Genomic DNA, 17,507 nt, shown 5'->3' with positions numbered 1-17,507 from the left:
ATTCTGCAAACCAACTTCCAGGAGCATCAGATGAGCATCTGACAAGGCCCTGCTCCCTCCTCATGTCCAGGCCACCTGGCCAGTGGCTTGGCATGAGCAACTCTAAGGCTGGTAACTATGATAACAACCTTGCAGAACCTGTATGTGTGTGGGTGTGTGTTTGTATGAATGAATGTGTGAATAAATATGAGATTGAATGGAATGTTATAGCTATAACTAACTGCTTACTATGATTCTTTCTGTATTTACAATAAATGTGGTATTTTGCCTTTTCCCTTTAATAAGATCCTGCTGGTTTTTATTTTATTGGTACAACATTTTGGTGGAGAATGCGGGCATTATGTTGTTGCTGGAAAAGTTCTTCTGAGACTTCTTGAAGCTGCTGCTCTCACTGTCCTCGTTTGAGGTTGCCTTGATCATGTTGTTGAGGGAGGTTGCTGCTTGGTTGGAACTTTTCGGAGTGGAGGCCTTGTCTGTAATGGAGTAGTTGTTATGCACCATGGTGGTGACACAGTTGCCCATGGCCCCTTTGTTACTCCTGTTATTGGCAGTGAAGTTGGCTGCCAGCAGCACCGTGGTTTCTTTCTTCCTCATGCCTGCTGGGGACTCAAGGGTGCTGGAGCTGCGGGTGCTGGATGGGATCGGGAAGACCCTGGGTTGATCGTCCAGGATATTCCATGTGGTTTTCTTTTCCTTAACATCCCTTCCACACTGCTCTGTTTTTTTACATCTTACATTCCCTTTATACATTTGAGGCAGTTAAGTTCCAATAGAACCCTCTTATGTTCTTTTAGCAAATTTGACTAAATTGTCCAGTCAAATGATTTTAATCAGATAGTTTATTTTTGCCTGGCTAATTTACAGACATTCCTTTGGAAAAGGGCCCATTTTTCTTTCAGAATGGCTGCAAAGAAACCAAGAATGCTCTAACACTTTTCCTTTTTAACATTTTCGGTTAAAAGTTGTTTGGGTGAAATACAAAGTTTAACTGCTTAATTCCCTCCAGCCTCTGCAGAGTTAACTTTTTTTTTTTTTTTACTCTCTTTTCTCTTTGTAATTATGCCTGGGGGTGCCGTACATAGGACCTTCTCCCCCTTTACCTGCCTCCCTCCAGCCTTTGCAGAGTTAACTTTTTCACTCTTTTTGTATTCCTGGAGTGCCTCTTTCACTATTTTCAGCTGGCTTTGGATATTTGTAGCCAGCACCTTCCAATTGTCTGCTCCCTTTTCCATTTGTGCCTTTTCCACTTTACATGAAGACAAGCGGAGGGAAGAATCCTTACATGCCTCCCACAACAACCAAATTGCTGCTGCATCTCTTTTGGCAGCACTAGAAGGTTTGTATATGAGGATATACTGAGCCAATCTATCCTCTAGGTCCGAAATAGTGCAGACATCAGCTAGGGCTTGTTTAGTCCAAGGACTGTGCCCAAATTTTTGAAGGATTTGTTTAAAAGGTGTAATTTCTTTAACAAAAGGTGAGGTTGGAGTTCCTTCTGACTCCATTCCTCCCTCTGGTACTCGCTTACCCTGTTTTCTTTTAAACATCTTAACATGGATATTTCAATCTCTTTGTCACTGCTGGTATTACTTAGCAAGTGACACAGCCTAGATTCTGAAATCATAGCTTAATCTATGCGTTTTTCCCCTGCTACCTTCCCGGAGGTCAGCAGGTCCCCTGCTACCTTCCCAGAGGCCAGCAGGTCCAGTTAACCTATTTCTCCCTGCTACCTTCTCGGAGGCCAGCAGGTCCGGTTAACCTGTTCTTCCCTGCTACCTTCTCGGAGGCCAGCAGGTCCGGTTAACCTGTTCTTCCCTGCTACCTTCTCGGAGGCCAGCAGGTCCCCTGCTACCTTCCCGGAGGCCAGCAGGTCTAGTTTAATCTGTTTTCCCTGCTACCTTCTCGGAGGCCAGCAGGTCCCCTGCTACCTTCTCGGAGGCCAGCAGGTCTGGTTTAATCTGTTTTTCCTGCTACCTTCTCGGAGGCCAGCAGGTCCCCTGCTACCTTCTCGGAGGCCAGCAGGTCTGGTTTAACCTAATAGAAATGCCTAGCTCACTAGAGCTGGCGGTGTGAAAAACCAATATTCCCCCTTTCGCAATTCTCCACCAAAATGTTGTACCAATAAAATAAAAACCAGCAGGATCTTATTAAAGGGAAAAGGCAAAATACCACATTTATTGTAAATACAGAAAGAATCATAGTAAGCAGTTAGTTATAGCTATAACATTCCATTCAATCTCATATTTATTCACACATTCATTCATACAAACACACACCCACACACATACAGGTTCTGCAAGGTTGTTATCATAGTTACCAGCCTTAGAGTTGCTCATGCCAAGCCACTGGCCAGGTGGCCTGGACATGAGGAGGGAGCAGGGCCTTGTCAGATGCTCATCTGATGCTCCTGGAAGTTGGTTTGCAGAATCAGACCCCGAAGTTCTCACTTTTTAGAGTCTATTTTTATAGGAATTTCTTCCTATGCCCGTCTATGGGAATTGCTTCATCATGCTGTTGCTGAATCAATCAGCAGATAGCACATTCCTGACGGCTCCAAGATGTTATCTTGTTCTTTGGTTCTCCCATCCTTGAGGCTGTTGGGTGGATTCCAGTCTGCCCTCCGGGGGGTCCTCTGGTTATTTCCACTTGACGCCTCCTTCAGCCGATGGACACTGGATTCTTAGGCTGGCACCTCCCTGATCATTCAGTTATTATCCACACCAAGCATCCATCCACATACATCCTCTATCTCTATTTTAATCACAATTGTTAATACAACAAAAGGGCGGGGAGTCTCTGGGTGCTGTTTCTGTTGTTAGAGTATTGCTTTGAGTCTCTCTCTCTGTGAATTGCTTTGAGAACAGACTCTGTCTTAGAATGCACTAACACAATTAGCAGCTTGCAAGTTTCACACACATAGAGGGAGAGAAACAGCACCAAAAACCAAGAGACCTCTTAATTAGTAATACCCTGGAATTTAAACTCTGGGGAATCAAACTCATTTGTGATTTTAATACAGAACTTCTTTAATACACTGGGCGGGAGGGATGTCCCTTGTACCTTTTAGCCCAGTGGTTAGGGTACTCACCTGGGATGGGGGGAGACTTCTGGTTCAAGTCCCCCCTCCACCTGACAAGGAGAACAGATTTGAACAGAGCTCTGCCACCTCTCAGGTGAGTGTCCTAACCATGGGGCGATGAGATAGTCTGATGCAGAGCTCCCTCAATCTCTCCTGTTGAAGATGTTCCTTTCAGTTCGGACAAATAATGAAAGAGTGATTGGAGCAGGGAGGATGGGATCCTGGTTCTCCCACCTCCTAAGGGAGTGATTCTGTAGCCTGGTGGTTAGATCATGTCTAAGAGTGGATGGACATGGTGAATGCTCTTAACAGACACACAGGTCCACAGCTCCTAATGGTCAAAGAAAGAAGGTTTGTTTTCATGTATGGGACAAAAATATGCTCCATTTATTTTTAAGAGCACATCCACTCAATGCCACCAACCAGGTTGCCCAAGCTGAGTGAAGCATGCCCCCCTGCTGCCAAGTTGCCACTAGTTACGTCTTCACAGCCCAGGTCGTCAGATCTGGTCTGTGGGGATCACGCTAGCGCTCTAAAAATAGCCGTGTAAACAGCGCCTTGAAGTGGCTCAGGCTCTCAAGCCCACCCCACTCTCTAGCCTTCAGAGCCTGAGCCACAACTTCAAAGCACTGTCTGCACAGCTATTTTTAGAGGGCTAGTGTGAGCCCCGCGGGGAGGCTCACTTCTGCAGACTGTGCAGACACACCCCATGAGGCTTCCCTAGGGATACCCACAGATAATCACTGTAACAAAGACCCTACCGTGACAGCAGATGCCTGCACAAGATAGGGATGAGGAAACCAGTTCCTAGGTGAGGTGCAGCAGGGGAATAAGAATCCAGTCAGGGACAATACCTACCCTTTCTCCTTGTTAAGTCCACAAGGAACTAAAGTATTTGAGGTAAAATAAATCACTTTCACATTCGGTCTATGGAAATATCTTTGTGACCTACAGCAATTCTGTCAGCATGAAAAGCATCTGATGAACATGGGGCTTGATTCTTACCTGAGCAGTACTGCCCTGGCCTACTGGACACAAAGGCTCACCTGTGGAGTTAGTGTCTTCGTGTTCTACGTTAATCCCAGAGTCTGAAGCAGGTGGCACAAGTGCTTGTCTGTCTGCTTCTGGTATTTCATCGCCACTATCAAAATCGAATTGTTCCCCTTCTTCCTCCTCTTCATCACTGCCTTTTAATTCATTTTCTAGAACTGAGCAGAGAGGAACCATTTTTTATTAATGATTTAATGAGATGAGTAAGGGCTCACTGTTGTGAATAGGGGTTGCAGAATTAGGTCCTAGAATTTTAGGCTCTCTAGGACAAAACAGTGCTCCTTGATATATTTCTAAGATCATGAAGTTCTTAGTAATCTTTTTAATGTAAACCATGCCACGTAAATACATATATAACACAACATGTTTCTATTTTTAATAGAGACCAGCCAGAACCAGAACACTTGTTATGAATAAACTTCAATAGCTTCCTCTGAAAACTTTGAAAAAATTCAGATCTGAATCCAGATCCAAATCTAAACTTTGTGACGTAAGCCCCTTCTCTCCTTATAGATTCACAAAGTCCAAAGCCAGAAGGAATCATTGTGATCATTTGACCTCCTGTATAACGCAGGCCATACAACTTCCCCAAAATAATTCCTAGAGCACAGCTTTTAGAAGAACTTCCAAAAATCTTACTTTAAAAATTGTTAGTGACGGAAAAATCTACCATGACCCTTGGCAAATTGTTCCAATGATTAATTACTCAAAATTGCTAAAAAATTATGCCTTATTTCGAGTCTGAATTTGTCTAGCTTCAACTTCCACAACTAACATCAAATTGTGCTATACCTTTCTCTGATAGATTGAACAGCTCATTATTAAATATTTGTTCCCCATATAGATACCTACAGACAGGATCAAGTCACCCCTTAACCTTCTCTTTGTTAAGCTAAATAGATTGAGCTCATAGAGTCTATCATTCCAAGAAGAAAAGGAGTACTTGTGGCACCTTAGAGACTAACCAATTTATTTGAGCATAAGCTTTTGTGAGCTACAGCTCACTTCATCGGATGCATACTGCGGAAACTGCAGAAGACATTATATACACAGAGACCATGAAACAATACCTCCTCCCACCCCACTCTCCTGCTGGTAATAGCTTATCCAAAGTGACCACTTTCCCTACAATGTGCATTGTAATCAAGGTGGGCCATTTCCAGCACAAATCCAGGTTTTCTCACCCCACCCCCTACCCCCATACACACACAAACTCACTCTCCTGCTGGTAATAGCTCATCCAAAGTGACCACTCTCTCTACAATGTGCATGATAATCAAGTTGGGCCATTTCCAGCACAAATCCAGGTTTTCTCACCCCCCCCCCACACACACACACACAAACACACAAACTCACTCTCCTGCTGGTAATAGCTCATCCAAACTGACCACTCTCCTTACAATATGTATGATAATCAAGGTGGGCCATTTCCAGCATAAATCCAAGTTTAACCAGAACGTCTGGGGCGGGGGTGGGGGGGAGTAGGAAAAAACAAGGGGAAATAGGCTACCTTGCATAATGATTTAGCCACTCCCAGTCTCTATTTAAGCCTAAATTAATAGTATCCAATTTGCAAATGAATTCCAATTCAGCAGTTTCTCGCTGGAGTCTGGATTTGAAGTTTTTTTGTTATAAGATAGCGACCTTCATGTCTGTAATTGCATGACCAGAGAGATTGAAGTGTTCTCCGACTGGTTTATGAATGTTATAATTCTTGACATCTGATTTGTGTCCATTTATTCTTTTACGTAGAGACTGTCCAGTTTGACCAATGTACATGGCAGAGGGGCATTGCTGGCACATGATGGCATATATCACATTGGTGGATGTGCAGGTGAACGAGCCTCTGATAGTTTGGCTGATGTTATTAGGCCCTGTGATGGTGTCCCCTGAATAGATATGTGGGCACAGTTGGCAACGGGCTTTGTTGCAAGGATAGGTTCCTGGGTTAGTGGTTCTGTTGTGTGGTATGTGGTTGTTGGTGAGTATTTGCTTCAGGTTGGGGGGCTGTCTGTAGGCAAGGACTGGACTGTCTCCCAAGATTTGTGAGAGTGTTGGGTCATCCTTCAGGATAGGTTGTAGATCCTTAATAATGCATTGGAGAGGTTTTAGTTGGGGGCTGAAGGTGACGGCTAGTGGCGTTCTGTTATTTTCTTTGTTAGGCCTGTCCTGTAGTAGGTGACTTCTGGGAACTCTTCTGGCTCTACCAATCTGTTTCTTCACTTCCGCAGGTGGGTACTGTAGTTGTAAGAATGCTTGATAGAGATCTTGTAGGTGTTTGTCTCTGTCTGAGGGGTTGGAGCAAATGCGGTTGTATCGCAGAGCTTGGCTGTAGACGATGGATGGTGTGGTGTGGTCTGGTTGAAAGCTGGAGGCATGTAGGTAGGAATAGCGGTCAGTAGGTTTCCGGTATAGGGTGGTGTTTATGTGACCATTGTTTATTAGCACTGTAGTGTCCAGGAAGTGGATCTCTTGTGTGGACTGGTCCAGGCTGAGGTTGATGGTGGGATGGAAATTGTTGAAATCATGGTGGAATTCCTCAAGGGCTTCTTTTCCATGGGTCCAGATGATGAAGATGTCATCAATATAGCGCAAATAGAGATGGGGCATTAGGGGACAAGAGCTGAGGAAGCGTTGTTCTAAATCAGCCATAAAAATGTTGGCATACTGTGGGGCCATGCGGGTACCCATAGCAGTGCCGCTGATCTGAAGGTATACATTGTCCCCAAATGTAAAATAGTTATGGGTAAGGACAAAGTCACAAAGTTCAGCCACCAGGTTAGCCGTGACATTATTGTGCTGGAAATGGCCCACCTTGATTATCATACACATTGTAAAGAGAATGGTCACTTTGAATGGGCTATTACCAGCAGGAGAGTGAGTTTGTGGGGGGGGGGCGGAGGGTGAGAAAACCTGGATTTGTCTGGAAATGGCCCAACTTGATTATCATATACATTGTAAGGAGAGTGATCACTTTAGATAAGCTATTACCAGCAGGAGAGTGGGGTGGGAGGAGGTATTGTTTCATGGTCTCTGTGTATATAATGTCTTCTGCAGTTTCCACAGTATGCATCCGATGAAGTGAGCTGTAGCTCACGAAAGCTTATGCTCAAATAAATTGGTTAGTCTCTAAGGTGCCACAAGTACTCCTTTTCTTTTGCAAATACAGACTAACACGGCTGTTACTCTGAAACCTATCAATCCAAGGCATGTTTTCCAATCCTTTAATCATTCTTGTGGCTTTTCTCTGAAATCTCTCCAATTTATCAACATCTTTCTTGAATTGTGGATACCAGAACTGGACACAGTAGTCCAGCAATGGTCATACCACTGGCTAGATTCTACAGAGGTAAAACAACTTCTCTAGTCCTACTCAAGATTCCCCTCTTTATGCATCCCAGATCACATTAGCTCTTCTGTCCACATCATCACAGTGAAAGCTCATGTTCAGCTAATTATTTTGGGGTGTGTGGTGGATCTTTTTCAAACTCATTGCTTCCCAGAATAGTCTCAATCCTGTAAATATGACCTACATTCTTTGTTTCTAGGTATATATATTTACATTAGCCATATTAAAATACATATTGTTTGCTTGCTCCAATTTACCAAGTGATCCAGATAGCTGTGTACCATGATCTGTTCTCTTCATTATTTAGCACTCCCGCCAATTGTTGTGTTATCTGCAAACTTCATCAGTGTTGACTTTATGTTTTCTTGTAGGTCATTGATAAAATGTTAAATAGCATACAGAGTCCACTGAAAACGCACCCACTCAATAATGGTTCCCCATTTACATTTTAAGACCTATCAGTTATTCAGTTTTTAATCCATTTAATGTGTGCCATGTTAATTTTAGATCTGCCCACTCAAACTTTGGTTTCTCTGCTGAAACTGCCAATAACAGCACCAGTTAGTGCCAGTGTGACAATAGCAGAAACTCTCTTCACACAGGCCATCAAATATCTATCAGATGGTATTGAGTTGTGCTCAGTACCAGCCTGAGCTGGCTTTGAGCAAGTGACCTAATGTGAAATGCTCTCAATTCTGTCAGCAAACCTGTAGGTCAACCGCACCCCGCTTTTCTAAACCCTGATCTTTGTAAAAGTTACAGCTGAGTCAATGTAATTACCTCTCCTGCGACCAACCAGACAGGGAGAGCTCCTTGACTCTGTCCATGAAAATCTGGGAGGGATGAAGTGCAGAAGGAGGAGGTGTTTCCCCCATTGGCCCTTCTATCTTCTTGGCAGAGACCAGTCTCAGCAGGGTTTATGTGGCAGGAACTGGGACCCAGCTGCTGTCTGTGTCACTATCCATGTGTGACAGCAGCATCCTGGATACCCCATTAAGTTTTAATTCTGCCACTGTTGCTCTTACTGCCTGAGTTCAGAGAACTTAGTCAATGGCAGCCTCAGCTCCTACTGGAGCCATTGTGCCAGGGAAATGGTGGACACAGCAGCAGAAAGAGGAAGCCTGCTCAAGCAGTGGTACCTGCTTCCACCAATCTCTCTTTTTTGTGGGTCACCAGGATACAAAGGGTTGAGACACACCTTACCCCTTTCCACTCTGTGCCTGCCATAACACCCCATTCCAAGCCCCATTCCTCCTGAGGAGAAAACTGCCAGAAACCCCCATGAGATGGAGGTAATAACGAGTGGATTTTTGCCCTGTTCCCACACACACACTCTGCCTCCCCCACGCTTTTCCACAGCAGCAGGATGACACATTCCATAATATATTTTTAAAGTACATATTTTTCAATAACATACTAAGTGTGTAAGAGAAGTAAAATTTACCATTTTTTTCTTGAGGTAATAGGAGGTAAAAGCAAACTCCTGCAGGGCTTATTAAATCTCCTGAGTTGTGATGATTTTATCACCATCTTCACCAGCTAGGACATGCTCAATATCCTTATGATAAAACCCACACAATTCACAGCTCTTGACTGTTTAAGATTGTCATGGTTATAAACATTCTTGCCAGAGCTTCAGTTTCTTCAGGCTGAGACAGCATATTTTATGATTATACAACAATAACAAGACCTTTCACACAGTCCTTCTCTAGAGGGGAAAAGTTGACTCATTTTTTTAAACGAACAAAAATGTATAAGTTGCCTTCTTACTATCACATCTTATGGTGGAGGCAACAGGACACTTAATTTCAAGCCATTTTACTCATGTGCTTATATACTGTAAAAAGCTACCTTTGGGGCTGAACCTTTACATATTTGTATTTGTCCCAATGTGATTTCCCCACCCCCCAAATTGATAAAATTCTACAAGGCTGATCCAGTGCTCATTGGAGGCAATAGAAAGGCTTTCACTGACTTCAGTGGGCTTTGGATTAGGCCTAGGTGATCATTTTTGAGTTATCAGATCATGGGAGGGGAAAAAATGGTTTTCAATTTTTTCAGATGCTTTACTTGCTATTGGAAAACTCAAATCTCAACTCCTGTGCAAAGTCTGAGTAAACTTTTTTGTGTGTGTATGAAGGCGTCATGTCAGTGGATAAGTACAGCTGATAACCCACTGGCCACACCACAGCTCTTAATATACATTGCTGCCTATCCTGCCGATCTCCATCAAACCTCTTGCTGAGCTATGCATCTAACTGCTGGTCCTGATGATCTCAGTCTGATTCTCCTGTCTTGCACCTTGTGTAGCCATTTATACCTGAACAATGTTGTGTAAAACACTAGCAGAAGTGTGAGTGGATCAGGCCCATGAAGAGAACTTTGGGGCCCTGGAATATCATGTGTCTTGTGACCCTACCCCTCCCATTTCTTTATTTACACAGCTGTTACAGATGTTTTGAGAGGGCTTGAGCTCAGGGCCATGGTACCACTGTCCCCCCTTTCCTGCCGATAAGTAGAGAATTCTGATTTGGTAGCACTATACACCTACTTTACACAAGGGTAAATGGTGACACATGGAGCCAGGCAGTGGAAAATCTGGCCCACTGAAGACGAAAAGAGAAGCAGAAAAAAGAAGGCAGAAAACAGATAAGATTAGATGTATTCATCTGGAAACAATAGGTTTAATGCACTATTCCATCACACCAGTTTTACAGTGATGTACCTCCTTTGTCTGTGAATGTAGCCCAGAACTGACAAGAACTGCCATCTCCAGAAAATTTATCTGAGACATTGCGAAGTGGAAGGAGAAACAGGGTGAGGGACTGAAAACGATATAAGTAAAGATTATGACCCAATCAGAGGAGTGTGTTCAAAAGAGCCTTAGTGAGTTAGAAGAATAAGTCTCATTGACTTTCAATGGGACTTCTGTTTCTAACTTACTTAGGCACTTTTGAAAAGTCCAACCACAATTTTTACAGCAGCCCCTGCTTTTTAAATAGATCGATTGCCCCATACCACATTTCTGAAATGACCTCTGCACAGAACTTGAAGAGCACCGACAGTTGAAGCTCTCCCACCCACACCAGTCCAGTGATGGGGCGAAATAAAGAGAGAACACTCCTTACAATATTACACACATTTTAGAAACACTAAATCTGTGGACCAGTGATTCTCCTTCAGGAAAATTTTAAAACTAGATTCTATCTTATGGCACTGCCACATTCCTTCCTTTCTTCTGTATGAACATGAATAGCTTTAAGCTAATTAAATCTTCATTTAAACCTTCATTGATCCCTCGAATCTAATAAATAATAAAAATGTTACTCCTTTGAATCTTTTAATCCTGAGGGCACATTGTTTCACTTGAAACATAAAAACCCATATTATAGCACAACGTAGAACCCCATAATTATATTTATACAGAAAGCACATCTGACCTTTATATGGTTTTGAAAATAAGTATTCTTATAATTGTTTCAATTTGATTAAAACTATTTAAGAAAAAAATTATTTGTGGCTGTGTGCTTGTGAGCTAAGCAAAGGCCACTACCCAGCAGTCTTCATCAAATAGACAGAGAAGGACCAACTTCTGAGTTGAGAGAGACAAGCTTTTGAGCTTACACAGACCTAAAGTAGAGCTCTGTGTAAGCCTGAAAGTTTGTCTCTCTCTCACTAAGCAGAAGTTGGCCCAATAAAAGATATTACCTCACCCACTTTGTGTCTCTAATATCCTGGGACCAACATCGCTACAACACTACCTATACCAGAAAGACAGTGAGAGAACCCTCTAACTTACACCAGTTTTAACCACTTCAGTGGAGTTACATATGGTTTACCCTATCCAGAGAAAACTAATAGTCTTATGCACTAGACTGGGACTCAGGAGATCTAGGTTTATTTTCAGGCTCTGCCACAAGCTTCTGGTGTGACATGAGCAAGTCACTTAAACTCATTTTGTCACAGTTCCTCATCTGCAAAATGAAGGTAATAGTAGTTCTTTTCTGTCTTGTGTCTATAGGTTGTAAGCTCTTTGGAACACAACAGGGTCCTTATCTTGGTGAAGGTCTCTAGATGCTACTGTAAATGCTACTGTAAAACAGATAATAGTAATAGTAAAAGGAAAGGAAGACTCAGGCCCAAGGATATTCCATCATACACTGATCCTTTCTTTTCCTAACGTGCAATAACAAGACACAAAATTAGTCATCATAATCTTTAGCAAAGAAATTTGTTTTCTTCAAACTTTGGACATAGATCTCTGTTTATTAAGTAGGAAGAATTTGCCCAAGTAGGGCAGTGTCACTCTTTTCATAATCCTGTCCATTTAATTATTTTATAATTTTATCAGTGGAATTGTATTGGATTGTTCTGACTGATATTGCTTAAACTTGTTTGGACACTCAGGCAATCTAGAAGTTGCCAACATACCTGTTTACAAATAGATCAGTTAGTGATAAATTCAAGCTCTGGATCTGAATAGCCACAAACTTAAAGGAAGTTCAGATACAAATGTTGTAGCCGGTGTGCCTATGATAGATCACACTAAATCTCCAGCCACAAGACACTCCCAAACTTTGGAAGAGTTCATTTCCAGGTCCAGACTTTGCACCCAAAGCCTATTTCATCTTAATGCACTGTATTGAAGGGACACCATCTAGTTAAAGAAAATGCTAAATTGAAATCTATGAAGGGAAATCATCCCTGCCCCCTTCTCCCTAGTGGAAAATCTACACCAAGGGACGGCAGGCAGTTGTACTGCTGCTGCTCTCTCTTGGGATTTTCTGCCAAGGAAATTAACTTTGTTAGAAACATCGGGTATGCATCCGATGAAGTGAGCTGTAGCTCACGAAAGCTTATGCTCAAATAAATTGGTTAGTCTCTAAGGTGCCACAAGTACTCCTTTTCTTTTTGTTAGAAACAAGGCTCCAAAGACATTCTTCCACTGGGGGAAATGTACTGACTCAGCAAATCCCTCAGCCATCCTGGCTCCTCTTATCATGCCAGTTATGCCAATTTTTTCTGCTGCAATAATCCTCTACACACAAACAAACAGGCCACCAGGATGCTCTGCAAGGGTTTATGAAGGCAGAAACCAGATTCAATCCTGAATCAAATCTGGCAGTACAGTACTGTCAATTCTCTTGCAATACTTAGTGCATTTCAGAAAGCCCCAGCTCCTGAGAGCTTGTGAAGAGGTGAGACCCTCAGCTTTCTTTTAAAGAAAGTAGATTTTTAGCCTTTGTGGTTGCAGAGAAGAGCTTGAAAATGGGATCCCAGAAGCTAAATAACCACAAGACAAATAAAAAGACCCAAAATATTTTATTTTAAATTTAGTGATTCTTAAGCCAATTTCATGATGATTTAGGGCCTGATTCATGATTTTGGAATGCTCATAGTTAATAATATGGCATCAGTATAAAATTTCCTTCCCTGTGTGACAACCACCACCTTAGATTATTAAAAGTTAGTGGGGGGGGGAGGGGGAAGAAACTAACTTTATGTGTACTTCATACATTTTTCTGAGCCTGACGAACAAAAATAGACTAATCAGTTTAACTTTTAAGTGTAGAATTGTGCTAGCACAATTCTACACTTACAAATACAGTTAGGGAATGTTTATTTGTTTAAAAACTATTTCCATTTGAAGTCTGAAAATATTATGAAGACATTTCTATTTGTCTGGTGCAAAAGCATATTTTGTTTCCAAACATGTCATTCCAAATGTGACCTTTGTCCCTTTGGTGTCCCTTTATATGTTATGTACATGTATGAACATACGAATTGCAGGATAAATGAAGGAATGTTATATTATCTTATAATTATTAACATGACACACATTAGTTATGTCTATATTATTATAATTAGTTATAATTATGAAAAGTTTTGTGCAATATATTATTTAATGAAGTTACTTTCTTCAGAACAGGCCTCAGAAATAAACAGAGTATGTTTATAGAGACTTGGTTGTGAGTAGCTAAATTTAACATGAACTTTAATGGTCTCCTTTTGGCTGTGCTGCCAGTTGGTACCATGCCCATTCAGTAATTCTGAATTTTCTTAAACTACATACAACAAATATAAAGATAATAGGGTATGTAAAGTGAACTCAGGATTCCTTTTTCTTGTTGCGGGACAGACAGGGAGCACAGGTGGTGATGTTTTCCCAGAATATTTTTATGATGGTAATTTTTAGGGCTCTCAAGCGATTAAAAAATTCATCACAATAAACTGCACTGCTAAAATATTAATCGTGATTAATCGCACTGTTAAACAATAACAGAATACCATTTATTTAAATCTTTTTGGATGTTTTTCTACATTTTCAAATACATTGATTTCAATTATAACACAGAATACGAAGGTTTCAGAGTAACAGCCGTGTTAGTCTGTATTCGCAAAAAGAAAAGGAGTACTTGTGGCACCTTAGAGACTAACCAATTTATTTGAGCATAAGCTTTCGTGAGCTACAGCTCACTTCGTCGGATGCATACCGTGGAAACTGCAGCAGACTTTATATATACCCAGAGAATATGAAACAATACCTCCTCCCACCCCACTGTCCTGCTGGTAATAGCTTGTGCTGGAAATGGCCCACCTGATGATCACTTTAGATAAGCTATTACCAGCAGGACAGTGGGGTGGGAGGAGGTATTGTTTCATATTCTCTGGGTATATATAAAGTCTGCTGCAGTTTCCACGGTATGCATCCGACGAAGTGAGCTGTAGCTCACGAAAGCTCATGCTCAAATAAATTGGTTAGTCTCTAAGGTGCCACAAGTACTCCTTTTCTTTTTACAGAATACGAAGTGTACAGTTCTCACTTTATATTTATTTTTTATTATAAATATTTGGACTGTAAAAAACAAAAGGAATGTCATCCACATTGGAATGCTGCCCTTTTAAGACTTCTGAAAGCATGCTCCGCACCCCGTCCCCATCAGATTTTGGAAGGCACTTCTGATTCTTAAACCTTGGATTGAGTGCTGTAGCTATCTTTAGAAATCTCACATTGGTACCTTGTTTGCGTTTTGTCAAATCTGCAGCGAAAGTGTTCTTAAAATGAACATTTGCTGAGTCATCATCTGAGACTGCTATAACATGAAACATATGGCAGAATGCGGGTAAAATACAGAGCAGGAGACATACAATTCTCCCCCAAGGAGTTCAGTCACAAATTTAATTAACGCATTTTTTTTTTTTTAACAAGCATTATCATCATGGAAACATGTCCTCTGGAATGGTGGCCGAAGCATGAATGGTTAGCATATCTGGCATGTAAATACCTTGCAATGCTGGCTACAAAAGTCCTATGTGAACGCCTGTTCTCACTTTCTGGTGACATTGTAAATAAGAAGTGGGCAGCATTATCTCCCAAAAATGTAAACAAAAGTTGTTTGTTTTAGTGATTGCCTGAATGAGAAGTAGGACTGAATGGACTTGCAGACTCTAAAATTTTGCATGGTTTTGTTTTTGAGTGCAGTTATGTAACAAAAATATCTACATTTGTAAGTTACACTTTCACAATAAAGAGATTGCACTATAGTACTTGTATGAGGTGAATTGAAAAATACTGTCTCCTTTGTTTATCATTTTTACAGTGCAAATATTTGTAATAAAAATAATAATATAAAGTGAGCAGTGTAAACTTTGTATTCTGTGCTGTAATTGAAATCAATATATTTGAAAATGTAGAAAAACATCCAAAATATTTAATAAATTTCACTTGGTATTCTATTGTTTAACAATGCAATTAAAACGGTGATTAATTGCAATAAAAATTTTTAATAGCAATTAATATTTTTTAGTTGATCGTGTGAGTTAATTGCGATTAATAAATAGCCCTAGTAATTTTATAAGACTTTAAAATGATTCAGCACTAAGAAGTCTGTGCACTTTGCTGGTCTATTCAAACACATTATCTTATTACTGTCACCCTCATCCTCCCTACCCATTTCCCTCCTATTGCTCCTTACCTTTACATAGTGCAGCCTTTTTTTGAAATTAGATAATAAGCTTTTCAAGGCAGGGACCATGCCCTATACAGTTGCACAGCACCTAGTACAATGGGGCCCAATTCCAAGTGGTGCATTTGTGTTCTACAATAGTAAGTTACATCCACTTTGATATAAATCTACTGGAACCCAGTCAATACGACTACATTGCCAAAAGTGGATGATAAACTGTAGATTGCCCACCACAGGGCGAGAACAATGGTGAACAAAATAGTGGTGTAGTGATATCCCCCAGGCGTAAATTGATCAGGCAACGGGTGTAAAAGGACATACAAGACACAAGCATAACTGAGACCTATTTGGAGGATAGTGGGAGTGCAAAATGAATAAGTTGCGCTCATCAATCTTCTTCTTGTACACCCAACCTTTTTTACCTCTCAGGTGTGTAGCTTATACTTGTTTTGCACACCCACCAAATGCCAAATCAGCACAAGTTTTCTTTGTCACTTACACGCAAGATAGAAGTAGCTTACATTTAGAGCTAGCAGAAATTTACCAAATTCAGATTTTCTGACAGAATTTTTTTTTTTTTTTGTGCAAATGGTCTTGAAAAATTCATACTTGTTTGGGGGACAGTTGTACTTGCATGGCTTTTGTTCTTCATTGCTGAATCTAGCCTAGAGACTGCCATGGGAGCTGCAGATGCTTATTCCAGCCTGCCTTTTGCCCAATATATTTCTCTTTCTTTTTCATGAAAACCTTTTGGATTATTCAAATATTTGAAATGCTGTGTGCCAAGTTTCCTTCAAGTCAATCTCCTTAAATATTTTCATGATCATCTACTTATGGATATAATGAAAAGTTGAATAACCAAGTACATTAATATGTTTACTGGCCAGGAATGCATTTAGCTACCATAAAAATTGTGATGTTTGCCAATTCACCAAGCTGAATCAAAGGAAACCAGCAGGAATCATGATCTCCTGCATGTTACTTAGCCTGGGACTATGCCAGAGATGACTTCATTGTCCCTCTTCTGAGAAAGAGCAGAGAAAGTGTTTACTGACTTACTGGCTTTCTCAGACCATTACTATAAAGGGTCAGATTCTGTCTAGTTCTTACATAGGTGTGCAGTGGCAGGGAGGAGCACAAGAAAATGGAACTGGGCATTGAAAGGGCAGGCATCAATCAAGCAGCACTGGGGAAATATTGCTCTCAGCCACATGAGAAGTAGTTACAGTGAAGTAACAGAGCAAAATTTTGATCAATGTTGTCTCTTTCCCCACACCCATAGCCAATTGCAGTTCTAGGCAAGTGTCCCTCCCACACATTGCTTTTGATATACGAACAGCACTCAGACTGCTTTTTTTTTTTTTTAATTATTATTTCAGCCAAAAGAGGTCAGCCATTTCCAAAAACAAGGCCAGGGAAAAATATGTTGTTCTGCCGATGTTATAAAATTCTGGTGACTCTTTCTTCAAAAAGCTCTAACATCCCCAAGTGGAGCAGGGACTTGAAAATTGGCAGTGCCGGGTGGCCATTGTGTCAGGGATGAGTTTTTTGATGTTCCTGTGAAAATCCACCCCAATTTGGCCAAGTTACAAGCTTCTGAAAAATTCTAGTTTGCACATGCTCTTAGTGCTAACCAGACAGCATATATTCCATCCCCAGAGTGACTGAGCATGCTCCCTCCTCTCACAGCTCCTGTGTGTCACCAGACTGCACATGTGCCATGTCCACAGAGTGACTGAGCATGCTCGCTCCAGCCCAGAGATACCGGGACAAAGCTGGACTTCCCTCATCATTGTTGCTGAGGGCAAGGCACTGGAACTGAGAGCAAAGTTTGTCTCTCCTGCGTTCCTGTTGAACCCCACCCCCCGCTGCCTCCCAGGCATAGGATTGCCAACTGTCTAATTGCACAAACCTAAACACCCTTGCCCTGCTCCCTTCCCCACCCAAGGCCACACCCCCATCCTGCCCCTTCTCTGAGGCCCCACCCTGCACTCCATCCCCCCTCCCTCACTCTTCCCCACCCTCACTCACTTTCACCAGGCTGAAGCAGGAGTTTGCGGTG

At 41.5% G+C, this 17,507-nt stretch overlaps 1 protein-coding gene across 8 annotated transcripts in view; it reads right to left on the bottom strand.

The window, feature by feature from the left end:
• Positions 1-17,507, bottom strand: part of ARHGEF10 (Rho guanine nucleotide exchange factor 10) — a 192,144-nt gene that overhangs the window by 118,575 nt on the left and 56,062 nt on the right. For all 8 annotated transcript variants that reach the window (XM_084624285.1, XM_084624281.1, XM_084624278.1 and 5 more), the window contains one exon: positions 4,126-4,287. In XM_084624285.1, coding sequence (XP_084480411.1) covers positions 4,126-4,287 — 162 coding nt within the window. The remainder of the gene's footprint in view (positions 1-4,125; positions 4,288-17,507) is intronic.

Source organism: Lepidochelys olivacea (assembly GCF_965140295.1).
Source record: "Lepidochelys olivacea isolate rLepOli2 genome assembly, chromosome: 3".
NCBI lineage: Eukaryota > Metazoa > Chordata > Testudines > Cheloniidae > Lepidochelys > Lepidochelys olivacea.
The sequence above is the reverse complement of the archived record's forward strand: the minus strand, read 5'-3'. Positions and strand labels throughout refer to the sequence as shown.